The sequence below is a fragment of the Dasypus novemcinctus genome, chromosome 22 (assembly GCF_030445035.2).
Source record: "Dasypus novemcinctus isolate mDasNov1 chromosome 22, mDasNov1.1.hap2, whole genome shotgun sequence".
Classification (NCBI taxonomy): Eukaryota; Metazoa; Chordata; class Mammalia; order Cingulata; family Dasypodidae; genus Dasypus; species Dasypus novemcinctus.
The window spans coordinates 65152717-65169915 of NC_080694.1; the positions used below are offsets into that span (position 1 = coordinate 65152717).

A 17199-nucleotide genomic window follows, 5' to 3' on the forward strand; every position below is an offset into this window, starting at 1 on the left:
TTAGGGCTTTGATTGGACCACATCGTTAGGGCATTGAGTCCCTACCCCTTGGTGTGTGGGGACTCACAGATAAAAGATTCTACAAAGAACAGAGTTGAGAGTTTTTGATGTTGGAGTTTGGATGTTGTAATTTGATGCTGAAGCCTTAGGCTGGAGCCCTGGGAAGTAAGCACACAGAGGAAAGAGAAGCAAGCCCCAGGAAAAGAGGAACTCTGAGCCCAGGAAGAAGCAAGTCCTGGAAAGAGAGTAACCCTGAACCCAGAAAGAAGCAAGACCCTGAAACAGAGGAACCCAGGAAGCCTGAATCCTCACAGATGTCAGCAGCCATCTTGCTCCAACACATGAAAATAGACTTTGATGAGGGAAGTAAATTATGTTTTATGGCCTGGTATCTGTAAGCTCCTACCCCAAATACATACCCTTTATTAAAAAAAGAAATTGTGGGTGTATAACAGTGGACTTTTTATCTGGCCAAATATGATATCTCCAAAACACCTCTTCAGAAATATGGCTGTTATTTCCAGGAGACTCTTCTTGACATTTCCATCTTGAGAGAAGTGTGGCTCAGTGATTGTGTGACTTTTCCTACTGAGAGGGTACGAAACCATACATGTTCATCTGCCTTTCACAATCCTCAACAATTCTCTACTTTTCCCTTTTAGATGCTCATATTGAGGTAAGCACATTCCATGATTTTTCTATTTCAACTCCATGGGTCTCTGTACCATTCATTGTGGCCGTATCAGACAAGGAAGAGAAAGAATTAGAGAAAAAAGTATTGGCTAGCTCAGGATTTCTTCAGTCATGGGATGGGGAGGGGGCAGATAAGAGGCTCGATAATTCATTTTATTCCCTAGTTTTCTGAGCAGTGTTTGGGTTTTGCAACTGCTGGGGGCGACCAATCGGAAAACCTTCTTCCTTCTTTGCCTCTTCTGCCCCTTCCCTCCCCCCCGCCCCGTTGTCTGATAAGTCATTTATTGTCTGGAAAATTAGATCCTATTTTCAAACTTGGATGGCACTGGAGCCCATATATTTTGGGGTGAGTGATTAGGTGATGTTAGCAAAATACAATTAAATATGAAAGAATCCAAGAACTTTCCTAAGGAAAACTTTAAGTAATATTTTTGAAAGAATATCTGAAGAAACTGAATTTTTTTGAAAAAGTTCGGTTGGAAGCTGCTGGACTGAACCCCTGAAGGTCTTTCCTTTGATCCTGGGCTTCAGCAGCATTATCTCCTTATCCCTCCCTTTACAGTTGCATTCCAATTCCAAAAAGTATATATTCAAATATAGTTTTTACCCCTCTTACAAATGCTGTCAAGGTGTGTGTGTGTGTGTGTGTGTCTATATACACATCATATTCTCTTTGATTGTTGAAGTCTTCCCTGGGTGTTAACTGCCAGAGTGCTTATTTTATTCAAACTTTCAAAACCTAAGAAATGTCTAGGTAAAAATTTCCAGTACGCTACTGCAGTTGCATGTATTCAGATCTGCTTTGATGAAATGGATGTTTCTGGTGGAGTGTTTCTGGTGGAGTGTTTTTAATCACAGGAAATGTGTAAAGATCTGCTTTAAAAGAACCACTTAATTATCCAAGACATTTTATCTCCTGTGGGAATTAGCAACTGCGCCTACATCCCACAGTCAGTCTAGTTATGAGTTGCAACCACTTCAGTTGCCCATTTCAGTCCTTCCTTCCTTCCTTCCTTCCTTCCTTCCTTCCTTCCTTCCTTCCTTCCTTCCTTCCTTCCTTCCTTCCTTCCTTCCTTCCATCTTTCCTTCCTTCCTCACACTGTGAATATTCCTAAGCACAGTATTTATCTGTACTAGAATGATTCCTACTACATATCAGTAACTTCAAAGAAACAGGTTTAGCATCTTATAAATCCTGACTTGGCTCTGTGTTTTTTTCTTTTATTTTTAAATTTTTTTGCTTTATTTGTTTTTTAATGTTACATTAAAAAAATATAAGGTCCCCATATACCTCCCACTCCCCTCACAATGTCCAGTAACTGTCCCTGCAGCACCACCCAGGACAACTCCAATCTCCGAAAATGCCCCCACATCACATCTCTTCCTCCCACTCTCTACCCCCAGCAGCCACCATGGTCACTTTCTCCACACCAATGCCACATTTTCTTCGATTACTACTAATCACAAGAGTTCATGAATAGAATATCAGTAAGTTCACTTTAATCCATAGTCTATTCCTCCATCCTGTGGACCTTGGAATGGTTGTGTCCACTCCACATCTATATCAAGAGGGGGCTTAGATTCCACATGGATGCTGGATGCAATCCTCCTGCTTTCATATGTAGGCACTCTTTGCTCCATGGTGTGGTGGTTGACCTTCTTCACCTCCATGTTAGCTGAGTGGGGTAAGTCCAATAAAAGAGAGTGTAGGAGCTGAAGTCTGTTGAGGCTCAGGGCCTGGCTATCACATGGTCAGTCCAGAGATTCAGGTCCCCTGGGTATATATTAAACCCTAGCACCAACTACAGTTCCAGTAAAAGTAACTGGAGAAGCTTGTGGACAAAGATCACATCTGAGTCCAGCTCCATCACACAGAAACACAAACTCCAAAGTAGGGCCAACTGACATGGCACTGAACTCCATCTGCCATGCCCATAGAACCTATGGGTCTCTCAGCTGGTACTTGGTAGTAATCCCTCAGTGCCAGGGATACTCATCCCTGGGAGTCATGTCCCCACGCTGGGGGGAAGACAACACATTTACATAATGAGTTTGGCTTCGAGACTGGCCACATTTGAGCAACATGGAGACTCTCAGGAGGTAACTCTTAGGCACCCTGCAGCTCTAGGACTTGTTCTTATTTCAGGTGCACAGGCTTACAAGCATAGTCATTAGTATCAAGGGCTCATTGTTGGACCTTCCTTCTTTTTTGATCTTTGCCATTGCACTTGGGGGATTATTGCTGTTCCTTTAAGGAATGTGATAGAGCTCCCCTGGCTAGGAACTCAGCACTCTCTCAGTTGTTGTTTTTAATTGTAACCACTATGAAAATATCCAAACATTTTTATGTACCCTGGATATATGCCCTGGAGAACTCCCTGCCAACCCTGTGTCCCCTGTCAATAACATCCCACACCAGTATTCCTCCCCTGCCATTGTTGAACCTCTCTGTGCTCTTTATCTATTCCTTTGGCGACAGCCACCTCCCAAGGAGTGAGAGCGGTTGAAGTATGTGTAGAGCTAAGAGGGGGAGAAGGTCCAGGGTTTGCATCTTTAGAGGTGGAGGGTAGCAATGGGGGAGGGGAAGGGTATAGTCCTCATGAATGAGTGTGAGGGGAGAAAAGGGGGCAGAGGGCAGCACAGGGGAAGATAGGGGGTTGGAAGGCAGTGGTGATGGGGAGAGTGGAAGTGGGATGGAGGGTGAGGACAGAGATGAGGGTGATGGTACATGGGGAGGGAATATGGGAGGGGCTTGGTCTGCAGGATCAAAATGCCTGAACGTAAGGAATTTTGGGCCATCTGCCATTGCAATGGATGAAATTCTCCAAGTCTTGGATAATTTATAAATAGAAGGTGCCGTTTGGCCATTGACTTTAATTACCCAATTTGTATTGTGGCCACATGGAGGTTGAACAGAAAAAGAACTTTTTAGGTCTAAATTCTCCTTTTGGGTATAGTGTTTTAAGGCTGTAAAGGAGATAATCCAGAGGTGTGGTTTTTGGGGGTGTGGAATTGAATTCCCCATTCCAGGTGGTATGGGTGAGACTAAGGATCTCTAGGACAGAGGAGATTCTGAGTGAGACAAGCATCCCTGAAGCAGTCAGAAATCACCCAAGGGAACAGGAAACCACTCTTGGAACCAGACATCTCTGGAGCCAAGGGGTCTCTTCCCATGAGGATGCAAGCTTTTGTCCTTCACGGTTCCCAGGACAGCGGATCACTGACCTAGTGCTAGGTTTTTTGGTGGGTTGTCCTGGACAATGGAAAAAGGAGAGAGAGAAAGAGAGAGAGCAAGACCCTCTGGTGGAGAAACCCTTGACTCACTCAGCTATCATTTGGTGTCTGGTGTTGGGTGGGCTCTCCTTGCAACAGCACAGTGGAAACTCCTCACCAATTGATCAGCCTCAAGGTGACCCCAGACTCTGGTTTTTTGTAACAAATGTTAGAGAAATGGCACTCACAGGGATGCAGAGACTGAGGATTGCAGGCAGGAAGTTTATTGGGAAGTTTTCCCAAAGGAGGGGGTCTGAAGAGAGACCAGCCTGCCCCTGAAGACTGGGGGTATGAATTTACATAGTACATCCATAGGCAAGAAACCAAGTAGAGACTGCAGCCAAATGGCCAGAGGGAGAGGGCTAGGAGGTCTTGGAATGCAGGAGGGGTGGGTAGTGCCTGAGTCTGGAGGGGGTGTAGGCCCTTGTCTACTCCACTCTGCTTACTCTTGGAATGGGATTGGCTTCTCCTAGCCCATAGGCAATGGCTCAGTTGGTTAGGGCTGGAGGCTGCCTTCAATTTATGTCAGGGAGAGTTGAGACAAGGTCTATGAACTGTTAATCCTTGTAAACCTTGTAAGGTGGAATCTCTAAAAAAATGCTTTCTTGCTTCACCCAGTGCTTGCCCTTCTGAAGTTCTGTCTTGCTTAGGACCCTTCTGATTGGATTCCGATATGCAGGAGCTTTCCTGTTTAACTCTGTTCCATTTCTTCTCACAAGGTAATAACCCTGTTGTTTGCAACTGCAAGATCCCCTGTTAGTTTAGTGTGGATTTTTAAAGCATCCACTTTTGCTTGAAGGTTTTTATGTACCATTCAGATGTCCCTGGAGCTCCCGTGCCTCGTTGTTCTGGTCCAGAGTTGCAGGAAATCTAACCATCTCTTTCATGCCTTCACTGCTGTTTCCATCTTTGAGATACATTGAAACGCTGAAAGCCCTGGATGTCCAAACCTTTTCCTTTCACACAGAAGTTGGCATCAATATCATTAAGAATAACTGATGGGCCAGCAGTCCTAACTCCTTCTTCTTCCACTGTGAGGTCACTGGGCTCACAGGATTTGTGAGAAGTTCCTTTTTACTGATGACAGCTACTGTACACTCTGAGAGATTCTTTTGCTTTGGTCCAAATGAACCCAGGCTCTTCCTCTGCCTCCTGGTGTCTTCAGTCCTGGGAGACCTTTAACACCTGCTCTTTCCTCTACAGCCCCTGGAACAAGCTTTCCTACAGTTCTACAGTCACAGGAGGGATTATTTTGTCCAAGAAAAGTTTTCTTGGCTTTCAAGCCATATTCCAGGCAGTGCTTTGTCACCAGGAAAAACTGCTGGAAAGGAGTGTAGTCAGACCCAGGTCCAATGTTACTGGATTTTATCTAGGTTCTTGACTATGCTGCAGAAATGAATTTCAAGAGCATGTTAGGTGAGTTAGGCCAGTAATTTATTCAAGTAGGAAGAGAAGAGAAATGAGAGAAAATAATAGATCAGGAGTCCCAGGTAAAGAGGAAGGGGTTGAAAAATGATAAAGAGGGCTGATTTATAGGCTACAGTTCCCCATTATAGGTTATAAATCCCCAGGTTTATTTCATAGTGATCCAAGCGGGGGAGAAGGCAGCCAGAGTTGGGGTCCAGATGCAAGAGAGCATGCACAAGACAGAGCCCTGGGCCTGTGCCTGCCTTTATGAACTGTCGATTATCCCACACCTTTGCTAATGGCAGGGGAGGAGTTCCAGCTGTTTACCATTTTGATTGCTTATTTCTCCCATCAATGTCCCAGGAGGGCCCAATGATAAAGTCCTTGGAAATATCTGGGACTTTTCCTAGTTTCTGGAGGATGTCTTCTTCTGAGTGGCAGAATCTTGGGGAGGGTCCTCCAGCAGCCATCCTGGGGTTATTGATGTCCATGTGGACTCTCTGCCAGGTTCCAGATCCATCTAGTGATTCTATATTTTACTAGCCTGCCTCACCAGGGCTGGCTCAGCCGAGCCCTTGCTGCCCAGCTTGAGCCTTTGGTCAGGTAGATGTATTCAGTAGCCAGCAGGGAGTCAGGATGCTACTTCCCGCCACCTGCTGTAGCTCTTCTCAACTCTCCATGCCTGGCCAGGATTGATCCTTCCTTTGCCTCTGTGACCTGGCTGGAATGAGGCAGAGTAGCAAAGGATGTGGGCATTGGCACCATTGTCTTCCTCCTGGGCTTTGGCCCCCCAGGCACAGCCCCTTTCCCTCTTCCTCCTCTTCAAAGATCCTCCCACTGCAGCCCCCAGCCTGAGACTCTGGTACCAGGAGGCAGCTCATTTGTCTTCTTGTTGTTGAGTTTAGAATTTATTTATTCATGATATTGCCCTGTGCAATGTGCGATTTCCAAGTATTTCCTTCCATTCTGTAGATTGTCTTTTAACTAATGCTAAAGCCCTTTGATGCACAAAAGCTTGAAATTTGTCTGTTTTTTCTTTTGTTGCTCATGCTTTGAGTGTAAAGTCTAAGAAACCAATGCCTAACACAAAGCTCTAAAGATGCTTCCCTGTTTTCTTCTAAGAGTCATATACTTATTTTCTTTTTTTTTAATTATGAATTTAGCTTTTATTCAAAATTAAATAAGCAAAGGCAAAATTTTTAAGAAACTTTTACAAATGACTTACATAAAAGAAATCTAATAAGGACAGTCACGAGTTTGCAACAAATAATTACAAAAGTTATCTAGGGCAGCATGGTGATCTAATCATTATATGAATAAGGCATAACTAACATTCACACCAAGACAAGAATTTAAAAAAACAAACTTTAAAAGCTTAGTTCTATATTAAACTTCTTCTCTTCCCTCAAATCCTAATGCGCATATACTACATTTTTTTTAAACAAATACATCATGTCAAACTATAAATTACATAGACGGGCATTTAATGTGAAAAGCCCCTAAAATATACAAACCAACTGGTACTGAACTGAGTTCTGCATTTGCATTTATGTACAATTAGATGTAAACCATACTTTCACAGTTTTAAGTGTTTATGGATACACAGTACCACGTCAGGTTTGCGACTGTTCCTGAAAACTGGCTCGAGGTCCTGCATCCAATGTCTTGGCCACTGTGATACAACTATTTACCTACTAAGAACTGTGTCAAGGGCAATGGTCAAGACAGCTCAGCAAGAGCAGGATTGCCAACCACACCGTAGCTTACACACTTGTGCAAGTATAAGCATGAGGACAGGTAACTCTGAGACTAACTCGATTTGCAAAAACTTGTATCGCTACCGTTGTAAACTTGGGCAGTAAATGACCCTTGGCAAGTTCTGCTCTCTATGGCTTTTTTTTTATTTGAAAAGTTTAAAGCCAGAGAAAATGCACACACACTACCCACGCATGCGCGCGCGCACACACACAGTCTCTCTCTTACACACATGCCACATACACAGCGTTGTCGTTTCATTTTAGAATATGGTACATAGTGCAATGTCATCACAATGGAGAGGTTCACCACACATTCAGTGCAAGTTCTTCGTGGTCTAAATCCTCGCTGAAGGTATTTGTTTAAAGAACCACGGGATTCAGAAGGTGGAAGTAGGTAGAATTGTTTCTTTACATTTCTCAGACCAGCACTAGATGGGCAAAGGCAGCGGACAATCTGGTTGCCAGCAGAGCCAGATCAGAGTCACTTTAAAGGCAGAGCCTCGCACGCAGTCACTTAGATTGGTCTCTGGAAAAATACGTCAGTATGTGCTGTATCTTTGTCAACGGCTCCTTCAGAGACTTCATGGACAACACCAACAGCTGATACCGGGGGTCTACAGGAAGAACTGCGAGCCGCCACCAGCACCAGGCACGTCCATTCGGGGCTGCCTCAAGGTTTTCTTCTCTCTCAGGCATTGATCCAAAGTGCTGAAGAATTTGGCTTTGAAATTTGTCTCTTAAATTCTGGAACCAGTTGCAGGCTTGAGAATATACTAAATCATGAAGCGCTCTGAGGTCCTTGATCTCATCCTCATTCTCAACCTTAACATCTTCCAGATATTCAATGTCTGCAGTGCAATATCCATCCTTCATTCCCCTTGATAGAACTCTAAACTGCTGTCCTCCAACTGTGTCAACCACAGACCTTCCATCGGGTAAGAAATGTACATTTCTAATTTGTAACATACAACCATAACCTGCAAAACTATTTTGCATGTCACTGACACACATCCCAAACTGTTTAGTTCCAGTCTGTATGCTTCTTCGAATCATCAGTCTGTATCTTGGCTCAAATACATGAAGAGGGCAAGGCACAGTGGGATAGGCCATAGTGCAAACAAACATTGGAACATTCTTGGTCAAGTGTGACAGTTCAGCAGTTTCTTCATCATATAATTTTTTTCTCTCAGACAGCTCATCAGGCAGATAATTCACGATTAATTCTTCCAACAGCTGTGTGACACAGTACCTCCTATCTACTAGATACTCTTTTAAGCTTTCTTTGTGAAGGGGACAATATGGTGTATGATCTAAACAGCGCTCAAGACAGTTCTTACAGAATGAATGTCCACAAGGGGTTGTTAGTAGTCGAAGAAAATGTGGCATTGATGTGAAGAAAGTGGCCATGGTGGCTGCTGGGGGTAGGGAGTGGGAGGAAGAGATGTGATGTGGGGGCATTTTTGGGACTTGGAGTTGTCCTGGGTGGTGCTGCAGGGACAGTTACCAGACATTGTATGTCCTCTCATGGCCTACTGGGTGGAACGTGGGAGAGTGAGGGCTATGGTGTGGACCATTGACTGTGAGGTGAAACGGTGCTCAGAGATGTATTCACCAAGTGCAATGAATGTCTCGTGATGATGGAGGAGGTAGTTGTTATGGGGGGAGGAGTCGGGTGAGGGGGGTGGGCGGTATATGGGGACCTCATATTTTTTGAATGTAACATTAAAAAGTAAAGACAAAAAAAAAAAACAACCTCATGCAGAGAGAACACTCAAAATCTGAGACATCTGTTAATTCTTCTGGGATGTCATCATAAGCTAATGAAATTGTACAAACTTCACTGGGAGTTTCTCCTTGTTTTGTAAGCTTATTTCTTCCATCTTCATTGACAATCATGTCCTGTTCTAGAAGAGACAACTTCCTTTTCAGCAGAGCACCTTTCTCCTGAACAGAAAGTAATGGTTCTGAGGCCGCTCTTTTCCAACAATACTCTCTGGCAGGCATTTCTGTCGAATTTATAGCCTGTGCAGACTGGGCACGATTTAAGCTTCCTTTGACAGGCTCTGAAGCAACCTCTGGTATTTCTTCATTTTGCTTTGGGCTAAGCTCAGTGGGAGAGAGAGAATCTTCCATTACTGAAGGAACTCCCAAAGCTTTCTTTTTAATAAATGGTGACCAATTCCAGGAAGATTCCTTCAGGCCTTCTTTTAAATTTTCAAGTGATGATAAATCACACAATATCTTTTCTACTTCTAGCTTTGCAGGTGCAAAATCTTCATCAAGGGCTAAGCACAGCAGAAACAGCTGTAAGGCATCCCCTAAAAAACCAGCATAGTGGGGCACTTTTCCTTTCCTGAAATAGACCTCAGGCCAATTGGGAAGTTGAGCAAGAACTGCATTGAAATCTTCTATGCCTTCTGTTGTTGTCCCACAGCACTAGAATCTGTGTTTCTTTTTGTTGCGTCATCAACAACAGAAGTGTACAAAGAAACAAGAACCAGCAAATAGACACAGAGAACAGACATCGGGACGGGGGGTGGGGGGGAAAGAAGAGAAATAAATAAATAAATAAATCTTTTTAAAAAATCTTCTATGGCTGCTTTAAACTCCTGGAGACCAGCCTATGATTCAGCTCTAAATTTTCAGAGTCAAGTGGATGGGTTCTACGCGCAGCGCCCCGCCCGCGGCGGCCAGGGCCTCACCCTGGCGGCCCTGCTGTAGCAGCTCCCCAAGGCGCCCCCGCCGGAACCACTTCTCCACCAGCCGCGTGAGCACCACGCTGGTGCGGAGGCCGGGCGGGGGCGGGGGCGGGGGCGGGGCGCGGCAGAGCACGGCGCAGGCGGCGGCCGCAGTAGCCCTGGCAGCAGGCCGCGGTCACGGGCTCGCCCGGGAAGCCCCGGCAGCCCGGGCAGCTGAGTGGCCCCAGGCGGAGTCGGCACTGGAGCGCCAGGCGGTCCACCAGCGCGCCCAGGCGCCCGGGCAGGGCCGTCTCCACGCCCCGCGCCCCGCACACTTCCCCCACCCCCCCGGATTATTTTCTTATATTTAGGTCTTTAATATATTTTGAGTTAATATTTATATATAGTATGGTCGACCTTCATTCTTTAACATATAAATATCCAGTTTTAACATATAAATATCCAGTTTGATGAAGAGCCTATTCTTTCCCAGTCGAGGGGACTTGGCAGCCTCGTCAAAAATCAATCAGCCATTCTTAGGAGGGTTTATTTCTGAACTCTCAGTTCGATCCCAAGGACCACACTATGTGACAAGTGTAGCTTTGTAATAAGTTTAAAATCAGGAAATATGAGTCCTCCAACTTCATTCTTCTTTTTCAAGATGTTTTGGCAGTGTCGGTCCTCTTATCCTTCCATATAAACTTGATGATTGGCTTTTCCATTTCCGCAAAGAAGGCCATTGGAATTTTAATTGGGATTGTGTTGAAAGTGTAAATTGTTTTGTATAGAATTGTCATTTTAAAGGCATTTGGTCTTCCAGTCTGTTAACAGGGTATGTCTTTCCATTCATTTATGTCTTCCTTGGTTTCTTTCATAATGTTTTGTATATAAATTTTTGGGTGTACAATTGCATTACATATTTGGTTAAATTCATTTATAGATATTTGATTTTTTTACTTGCTATTGTAAAGGGAATTTTTTTCTTGATTTTTCTCTTTAGATTGCTCAGTACTAGTGTATAGAGACTACAGATATTTTGTGTGTTGATCTTTTACCCTGCCAATTTGTTGAATTTGTTTATTAGATCTAATGGCTGTGTTGTAGATTGTCCAGTATTTTCTATATACAGGATCATGTCATCTGCAAATAGGGAAGGTTTTGCACCTTCCTTTACAATTTGGAGGCCTATTATTGCTTCTTCTTGCCAAATTCCTCTAGCTAGATCTTTTAGCACAATATTGAGTAAGAGTGGTGGCATTGGGTGTTTTACTTTTCTAATGAGATGCTGATGCAAAGTACCAGAAATGCCTTGGCTTATATAAAGGGTATTTATTTGGGGTAAAAGTTCACAGTCCCAAGGCCATGAAAAGTTCAAGCCAAGAAAGGAAAAAAAAAAAAAAAGGGGATGCTGGATTTATTTCAGTTGTCTTTTCTGCATTATTTGTGATGATCATTGTTCTATTAATGTAACAAAATACTTTCATCAATTGAACCTTATTTTGAATCATCCTCACATGGCAAGTGGCATTAGGTGATAACTCAGAATTCCAGAAAGGGCAATTAGCAACAGAAATTGTATACAGATAGATAGACAGATGTACACACACACACAAACAAGCTTCTGGCCATCCAAAGACTTCCTCGAAAATTATTTGTAATTCAATACTAACAACAATGAATTGTCTCAGTTTTTGTTTATCTAAAACAGAGGTCCTTAACCCTTTTTTTTCTACAGACCCCTTTGCCAGTCAGGGGAAAACCATGGACCCCTTACTAAGTCCATTACTAAGTACACCTGCACCAACACATCCCCCAGAAGAATTATGTTGTTTTTTTAAAAATTCAAGCTCATGGACCCCTTGTTAAGAACTCCCTATCAAAAAGATCCTTTACATTATAATTTTAACAATTTTGATTTTCCAATCCATGAATGGAATGTTCTATCAGTCCATATCTTTAGGCCTGCCTTTATTTCCCTTTGCAATTTGTTGTAGTTGTCAGGGTAAAGGATTTTCATGCTTTCATTAAATTTATTTCCAATTATTCTTTTCAAATTTTAAATGAAGCTTTTAAAATATTAGAATGATTTTTAATTTCCAAAAATTTGATGAGATAGTACAGGCAATTGCAGTTATCCTTCACCCAGCTTCCCCTCTAGTTAGTATTTAAACAAGCATTGTAATTTGTTACAACTAAGAAATAATGCTTAGTTTATTATAATTGCTGAATTTATAGACTTTATTTGGACTTCACCAGTTTTTCCACAAATGTCCTTTTCTTTTTCTGTTCCAGGATCCAACCCAAGGTACGACATGGTATTAGATAAGGATTTTACAATATTTTTAACTATTGATAAATATTTATAAGTGGAGGATTTTTAAAATTTCATTTTCTGGTTGTCATTAGTATATAGTAATAGAATTAGTGTTTATGTACTGACCTTGCAGACTGTGGCCTTGCTAAATTCATTTCTTTATTCTGATAACATTGAGGAGATATTTTTATGGTTTTCTATCATATACAATCATGCTGATTGCAAATAATGGCAGTTTTACTTCTTCCTTTACTATCTATAAGTCTTGCATTTCATTTCTTTCCTTCTTGCACTGCTTAGGACTTCCAGAATAAGGTTAAATAAAAATGGTGTGAGTGGACCTCTTTAACTAGTTGATCTTAGGAAGAAAACATTTAGCCTTTCATCACTGAATATGATGTTAGCATAGACTTTTATTGATGCCTGGAATCACATAGAGGAATCTACTTTCTATTCCTAGTTTGCTGAGAGATTTTGTTTTGAAGGGTGTTGCATTTTATCAAGTCCCTTTTCTGTATCTGCAGTAATGGTGACATGGTGTTTGTGCTTTATTCTATTCATTTGGAGAACAGAGATGAGTTGCGTATATTAAACCACCTTTGCATTCCCAGCTAGTCCAGTTTGGCATGCCCTATAATACCCTTTACATATTTTTGCATTTGGTTTGCTTCCTCACATTTTGTTTGGATTTTTAAGCCCATATCATGAGGGATAGTGTTCGCTACTTCTCTTTCCTTGTGATGTCTTTGCCTGGTTTTGAATGAGGGTAACACTGGACTTGGACATGAATTGGGAATTGTTCATCCTTTAATATGTAGGAGGGTATGAGTAGAAATGATACTATTTCTTCATCATGTGTTTGATACAATTCAACAATGAGAACTTCAAGGCCTTGAGTTTTTTCTATGGGAAGATTTTCAATTATTAATTCAATTTCTACAATTGATAAAGGCATGAACAAAATTTTGTTTGTTCTTTTGTAATTTGTGTTTTTCAAGGAAACTTTTCATTTCATCTAGTTTGAGAAATTATTGGCATGTTCCCTTGTCCTTTCACTTTCTAAGGAGTCTGTATAGATAGACTTTCTTTTGTTCCTGATCTTGGTAATTTGTGTCTTTTTTTAATCTTGATCAGTCTAGCCACAGTATAAAATGTATTGATATTTACCTATCAAACAAGATTTGTGTTTCGTTCTTTTTCTCTATGTTCTGTCTTATTGATTTTTGGTCTTATCTTTATTCTTTCCCTCCAGCTCTTTGCTTTGGACAACTGTAGAACTCATCTCTTTTGTTATCCTCATCTCAGCCATCATAAATCCTTGTCATATCTGTGTTCCAGTGCCTGAAAAATTTGTTTCTTATATTTATCTGAATTTGAAGTTGTGTGAAGTAGGTTGCTGTTTCTACATCATGATCCAAAGTGAAATTCCTAACTTTCTAATTCAATTTGTGATGTTTTAACTTCTGAGAAGTATATTTGTTTCTTTCACAGAACAGCTAGGTCATTTTTAGTTTCCTATGTTCTGCAGGAATTTTAGGCTAAGCATTTTCTTCTTTGCACAAAATAATTTGTGTTATATTATATTCCACAACTCATAATTCAAATATTGAAGTTTTCTGAGCCTCTCTTTTTGATCTATTCTTTCTGATTTTTTATCATGTTGATTTTAAAAAATTTCATTTATATATTTCTTGCTACGAGATGCACTTCTTCCTTGTGAAATCATGTAAAATCTTTTACACATAGGTTAAATATGGAATTCTCTAGAGGCTTTCCTTCTTCCAATTTTCAGATTACCACCAATCCAGGATATTACACATGAAATCCATGGCTTGAAGTTATTTTGTTCCACAGATGAGGCACATCTGGACAACCACAGGAAGGCTGGCTGGTAGTTACAATTCCTCAGAAACAGTTGCTTTCTCCTTCCCACCGCTTAGTCCATGCCATTGCCTAAAAGGCATGTTTCCTCAGAGCTCTTCTTTGGGGGATGAGACAGATTTCTTTTGTTCCTCCCTTACTCTGAGGCTATGAACCTTTGGATTCCTAGAGTTTCAGGGTGGTGGACTGACTCCTATTTCACTCCCCACAAGAATAACAGCTCCTGTCTACTTCAGCGTGTGAGCCCAGGAAATTAAAGATATGATTTTCAGATTTGACATATGATCATGGGATGAATGCAATTTCTCTCTAGATGCCTTTCCATATGGATATTTTGGCCTGAATGGTTATTCTTTATCTTTAATTAAAAATATAATTGGATGCTCTTATATTGTACCTATTATTTTTAGTTCTCTTCACTGGAAGAGAACGTCTTAAAAGTGCACCCACCATATTACTGAAAATGTAATCTCCTGAACTACCCATTCATTCCTTCCTGGTACTGGACACCAGGATAGGTGCTGGGATAAGGTCCAACTTCCCCAATGCTCCTCAGTGTGGTCTGTGGCTTCCACTGCTCTGTGGACCATTTGCCAGCCACAGTGAGATCCAGAGAGAAACTGAGACTGAGAGCAACAAGTAAGCATTCACCTTATCATGTCCCAGACTGGAGACATGCAAGCAAAGGAGGAGTGTTTATATCGTGTCCTTGGGTCTGCTAAAAATTTGTTGCTCAGCTGCTCATGACCAGACATGGAGTAGCACAGTGTCTTAACCTGGGGGATGTATTAGACTTTTATGGGGGTTGCATAAAAACCATAAAGGCTATGGATCCTCTCCACAGAACTATGTGCATGGACAAGGAAATATAAAAGATATGAAATGCCAGTGCCCACGTGATCCTCTGAAGTTTTAGAATTCTGGACTCAGAAAAAGACAAGGAGAGATGTTTTCAGAAGTCACTACTCCATCCAGTAATGCTCTGCTTATTATTTGTGGAGATAAACTAACAAAGACAACAGGTGGAGCCATAACAGACTATAAGGTAATGAGTTGAAAGATGTCATTTATTAGTCACTCACTTATCCAACTCCAAGTGCCAACAATGTACCACATAAATTCCAGTCTGATCCCAGTTCCAGGAATTGACATCTGTCCTCACTTGCCATCCTCCATGCCTATCCTGCAGCACCTGGACCTCTTCCCACATCAGGGAATTCCACACTTAAGGAGCCTTGGTGGAGGCAGAGCCACTGCCCACCATGAGGGAAGCTCACCTTCCCAACACGCTTGAGCTGGACACGGAGGAGCCTTGGTCTCCCCATCAGACAACCACAGCAGACTCTGGCTCAGGACACATTGACCCACCATGCAGAGTCCAGTGGGCAGGGGCTCGTGACTGGTACGGGGTCATCCAGGCAGGAGCAGCAGGTCTTACCTGAGGGCCCCATGTGTGGCACCAGGCCAGTGGGTGGCCAAGCCCCTTGCTCAGCAACAGTGGCCTTGGTTCCCTCAGGTGACCCCACTTAGGGTGAGTCATGATTTCTTTTCCTGGCTGTGTGACCTCAAATTCCTGGTTCTGTGGCTTTTCCTAAATAAAATGAGCTCAAGTATCACATTTATGTATTCCTCACATTGAAACTTTAAAAATCCATTGTTTGTACCAAGATCCTTTAAGATATAGACAAATAGCAAGAACTCAGAGATTTACTTTATGGAGAACCTTGAGCCACTTTATAAATCCCCACCTGGCTAAACCCCATCCTAGAGAAAGCACATGCATTTCCTAACATCTGTCTCCTAACTGATGATAGATTTCCTCTTTTTCTTTTCCAGAAAGGACTTTTTTACATGGTTTAAGCACCATGTGGGGTGCTATGCTCATCACTGGCAGAACAAACGTCACTATCCAGCTAAGCCAGGATGGCCTGAGGGGCTTGTAATGAAACACTTGAGCTTCTCCTCAGATCCCTGGTCTCAATGATCTGGCTTCTTGCTCTAAAGATGGACCTGGAATCCACCATCTCAGCACCCCTTCTTATGAACGCAGAACCTCATGTTCCACCAGATCTTCTGGATCTTTGTGGGATTTCCAGGAGTTTCCTGTGCATGGAGAACTTGGGGCTCCCTGGTCTACATACCTTCCAGATGTGGTGCCAGAGCTGTGCGGTCACTCAAGTGTGGTCCATGGATGGTTGAGCCCTGGGAGGTCCAGGGTCAGTCCTTGCTCCTCTCCTTTCTGTAGTTAATCCAATCTTGGTGACCTCATCCTCTCCTTAGGTTCAAAATATCATTTATATGGCCTCACCCCCAAAACTGCCTTTCCAGCCCAGACACTTCTCCTAATCTCCAGATTCCTATTACCAATGGCAATTGACAACCTCACATACATTTCTGATGGACATCTCATATTATCGTTTTCCTAAACAGAATCCCTGTAACGACCCTTCAACTATTCTTCTTCCAGAATATTCCAACTTCCACTGACAACTTCATTTTTCTACTTGTAAAACCTTCTTTCCTTTGCAAAAATGAACTTTCTTGTGTCCTTCTGATTGCTTATTCTCTCACAGCCCAAACTTAATCCACTAGGAATCCCTATATTTGTAAAGAAACACCTCCATTTCCCACTGTTTTCCCTGTTCCTATTCAGGCAGAGCAACTCACATCTCTAGTTGAAACACTGCACTGATTTCATCCTCTTTCCCCAACTCCCTCAATGACCCCTGATCTCTCAATTCTATTCTCAGAACAGCAGTTAAAGAAATCATTTAAGAGCAATTGTAACATTTGTCTCTTTTTCAAAAAAGGCCCATCTCATGCAGAAACCTCATGTCTTCCAATATCCACAAGCCCCAAGATCTGGTTGACCTCTGCCCATCTCCATAAAGCTGCTGCAGCCACTCTGGCCTCCTCTACTTCCCAGAACAACAGGCTTCCCTGCCTACCATGAAACACTGCTTGGGTCCCAGCCTGGGAAGACCTTCCCAGACATCCTCAGGGATACACCCTTCATGACCTTCAAGCTTTCCTCAAAGTTCATGGCCTCAGTGAGGCCCACACTGACCACCTGAGTTCACAGAGCACATTCCCTCTCATTGAGGCCAGAGATTTTAGCTGTTTTTAGTTCACAAATGTTTCCCAGAAGCTAAAAAGGGGCATCCTGCAGTCCTCCACCAAGACCAGGTGCGTGAGT

At 42.5% G+C, this 17199-nt stretch overlaps 1 protein-coding gene across 1 annotated transcript; it reads right to left on the reverse strand.

The window, feature by feature from the left end:
- Window positions 1-7640: 7640 nt before the first annotated feature.
- On the reverse strand, window positions 7641-17046 carry LOC101412576 (LON peptidase N-terminal domain and RING finger protein 1-like). Its single transcript, XM_058285126.1, is given in 5 exon segments — window positions 7641-8503; window positions 8876-9543; window positions 9726-9767; window positions 9769-9987; window positions 16952-17046. Coding segments are annotated over 5 exon segments (1887 nt in total).
- Window positions 17047-17199: the final 153 nt, after the last annotated feature.